The sequence below is a fragment of the Lactuca serriola genome, chromosome 8 (assembly GCF_051521515.1).
Source record: "Lactuca serriola cultivar US96UC23 chromosome 8, Lser_US96UC23_V15, whole genome shotgun sequence".
In the NCBI taxonomy this organism is placed as follows: domain Eukaryota; kingdom Viridiplantae; phylum Streptophyta; class Magnoliopsida; order Asterales; family Asteraceae; genus Lactuca; species Lactuca serriola.
Window position 1 is genome coordinate 66895275 of NC_136415.1, and position 2689 is coordinate 66897963.

At 40.8% G+C, this 2689-nt stretch overlaps 1 protein-coding gene across 1 annotated transcript; it reads right to left on the reverse strand.

Annotated features, from left to right (window-relative positions):
- Positions 1-1437: 1437 nt before the first annotated feature.
- LOC145066974 (uncharacterized) lies at positions 1438-2316 on the reverse strand. Its single transcript, XM_079014208.1, has 2 exons — positions 1930-2316; positions 1438-1728 (listed from the first exon to the last, which is right to left on the reverse strand). Exons 1-2 carry the CDS (start codon positions 2314-2316, stop codon positions 1438-1440), a joined length of 678 nt encoding a protein of 225 aa, XP_078870334.1.
- Between the last annotated feature and the right edge of the window lie 373 nt (positions 2317-2689).

Genomic DNA, 2689 nt, shown 5'->3' on the forward strand with positions numbered 1-2689 from the left:
TTTCACATAGACAACTTGGCGTGGAACTTTTCTATGATCGGCCTCCATGCATTCTTTTTATTCATATTCTCACCAACAGGGATACCCAAGTAAGTAAACGGAATCGACGATGGTTCACATCCAAGAGGGGCAGACTAGTTCGAAATTTCCATAAGGGGAGCACCCACACCAAACACTTTTGACATTTTGAAGTTCACTTTCAATCCAGACGAGATGTGAATGCATCGTAAGATCCTTGCCAAATTAGCTATGTTTCTCCTAGACCATTCTCCTATGAACAAAGCATCATCTACATAAAATAAGTGTGACACACACAGATTAGAATTTGAGAATTTTATCCCGTCGAACACACTTTTCTCCACTGCCGTCTTCATGGCCAAATTTAATCCTTCCATTGCAATAATAAAAAGGAAGGGGGATAATGGGTCCCCCTGCCTTACACCCTTAGACATAGAGAATTCCTTTGTAGGGCTTCCATTGATGATCACCGAAGCTCTTCCGGATTCTAAGCAATTACGAATCCAAACCCACCATCGCATCCCGAAATTCATTTACTCCATGATAGAATCAAGGAAGGCCCAATTAACCGATTCAAAGGATTTGTTAAAATCCGCCTTAAATAGGAGCATCTTTCTTCCTCTAGCCTTTTCCCGGGAGCACAGTTCATTTACAATCATTGGGCCTTCGAGAATATTCCGACCTTCCACGTATGCGGATTGAATTTCATCAGTGACTTGCCCAATGACCAATTTGAGTCTAAGAGCCAACAACTTAGCAATTATTTTATATATCAGTCCTATCAGACTTATTGGTCTAAAATCACAAAAGTGAATCGGATCCTTAGACTTAGCTGTGAGAGAAATAAATAAAGAGTTACATCCTCTTGATAGTTTACCACCACCTTCAAAGAACTTTACTAACGCCAATACATCATCTTTCAGAAGCTCCCAGTATTTTTTAAAAAACTTAAAAGTGAAACCATCAGGCCCCGGGGATTTTTCCCCACCACACGACCATATTGCCGCTTTTATTTCTTCCAAGGTAAATCCTTGTTCGAGGAGACGAGCATCCAAGTCCGAGAGTTTACGAAAACCAGTGTTCCTGAATAATGGTCTATTTGGCCATTTTTCCTTGAATTTCTCCTCAAAGAATTTTTTTCACCTCCTGTTTGATTTTGATCGGATTAGTCGTCCAGATCCCACCAGCCATGATACCGTGTATATGATTTTTCCTGTTTTTGTTGTTGACGTAACCATGGAAGAATCGAGTGTTTTCATCTCCTTCCATCTCCCATTTGAGTTTTGATATTTGTTTAAGATTTAAAGCCATTACTCTTGCATGCTCCACGATCTTGAACCCCCCCCCCCCCCCCCCCGGTTAGTTCTTTCCTCCACTTCCATTGTCGTTAAGGGTCTAGATTCCACTGCCATTTCAATTTCAACCATTTGTTTTCAGTGTCTCAATTTCAGCATTCTCCATTTTTACTGTGTTTGCCTTCCAGCATCTAATGGCAATTTTTAATTGTTTTAATTTGTTCAGCAAGCGCATATCTGGTGTGCCATAGCCCACAAATTCCGAGCATACTTTCATAATTATCGCATCAAAACCATCTTTTAACATCCAAAAGTTAAGCAACTTGAAAGGAGGGGGACCAAAGTCATCACACCTTGCTCTAAGAATAATTGGAGAGTGGTCTGAAATATCTCTATCCAATGCAAAACAGGAGGCCTAGGGAAAGATGGACAGGAAGTTATTACAAACCAAGAAACGATCTAACTTACTTAGCTTTGCGCCATGAAGTTTGAAATATGTGAATCGTTGACCACCCATCTTCAAATCAGTGAGTTCTTCGTTTCGAATAAATTGATTAAAAGCAGTGGCACTACGATGACAAAAAGCTGAGTTGATACGCTCTTCAGGACGACGTACCGCATTAAAGCCTCCCATAACAATCCACGTAGCTAGTTTGGAACTCATAATTGCTAACAGTTCCTCCCACACTTTTGATTTCTCGTTCACCGATTGTGGCCTGTAAACATTTATAAAACCAGTGAGACCATTTATATCCACCAAATTCCCCAGAGTCACAATGTAGAATCTAGTTTTTATTGACTCTACCTTCGAAAATACTCTGCTATCCCAAATAGATATAATCCCTCCAGACCTCGCAGTAGTGAATACCTGGTGGAACTCACAATCAGCGTCCCCCCAGCAGCTGACATCATTGAACGGCAACAAAGACTCCTCCAATTTGGTTTCCTGAATTCCGATCATACTTAACTTATGGTCATTTCTGAGCCTACGAATCCATTCCATTTTGCGTTTCTCTCCGATTCCCCTAATGTTTAATGTAATGATATTCATTGGGGGATTTGGTTCTCACCTTCGTCACCAAGAACTTCCATAAGGACCGTATTGTCTACATCAACATCGAAGCCGAACAACCTCCCAACTTCGACCGTATTCCTAATTTCCGACGAGGTGGATGGGGAATCCGCATTCGAGTCCGGAAGAAGAATCTGAGATGGAATTAATGTTTTATTCAGGTCAATCGATGTTTGAGGTGTGGGGGGAGCGAGTCTTCATTGGATCTATGAACAACAATGTTTGAAATTCTTCTTCTTTTGTCTTGTGACCCTTCAAAATTAACCCCTGTGTGACACCTTTGAATACATAGTATACTTTGATC

What these genes read in the sequence shown, in the direction of transcription:
- LOC145066974 (XM_079014208.1), bottom strand. Translation starts at nt 2,316, where the DNA reads ATGGAATGGATTCGTAGGCTCAGAAATGACCATAAGTTAAGTATGATC. An exon ending in TTATGGGAGGCTTTAATGCG is followed by an intron (nt 1,729 to 1,929) that starts GTACGTCGTCCT and finishes ATCTTTCCCTAG; the next exon opens with GCCTCCTGTTTTGCATTGGA.